A 298-nucleotide genomic window follows, 5' to 3' on the forward strand; every position below is an offset into this window, starting at 1 on the left:
CTGGCTGAAGGCCGCATGGGGCCCGCCCGCATCCCTGTAGCGGAACTGCCGAAAGCGCTGGCGGCAGGCCTCCGAGTCCCTGCTGTCCTCGCGCGGGGCAGAATCCTGGTCCCAGGAGGAATCTTCCACCTTCACGATTAGAAGCCCTGCTCCCTCCCCAGGGGCCTGGTCCTGGGGCTCCAGGGGGGCTGCCATCCCCCTGGCCTAAGGCTCAGGGTTGGTGGGCCTCAACCCAGGAGCCTGCCCTTCAGTCTCCCAGAGGGATTCCCTGTGGCAACTGGGCCGGCATCTGGACGCA

General features: G+C 67.8%; 1 protein-coding gene across 1 annotated transcript in view; it reads right to left on the minus strand.

Moving 5' to 3' along the window:
- The window catches only part of ZNF213 (zinc finger protein 213), a 7,496-nt gene extending 7,204 nt beyond the window's left edge, over positions 1-292 (minus strand). The window contains exon 1 of the mRNA XM_006755420.2: positions 70-292. Within this exon, the coding sequence (XP_006755483.1) occupies positions 70-195 (126 nt within the window). The 5' untranslated portion in view covers positions 196-292. The remainder of the gene's footprint in view (positions 1-69) is intronic.
- Between the last annotated feature and the right edge of the window lie 6 nt (positions 293-298).

Source organism: Myotis davidii, unplaced genomic scaffold (genome assembly GCF_000327345.1).
Source record: "Myotis davidii unplaced genomic scaffold, ASM32734v1 scaffold1334, whole genome shotgun sequence".
NCBI lineage: Eukaryota > Metazoa > Chordata > Mammalia > Chiroptera > Vespertilionidae > Myotis > Myotis davidii.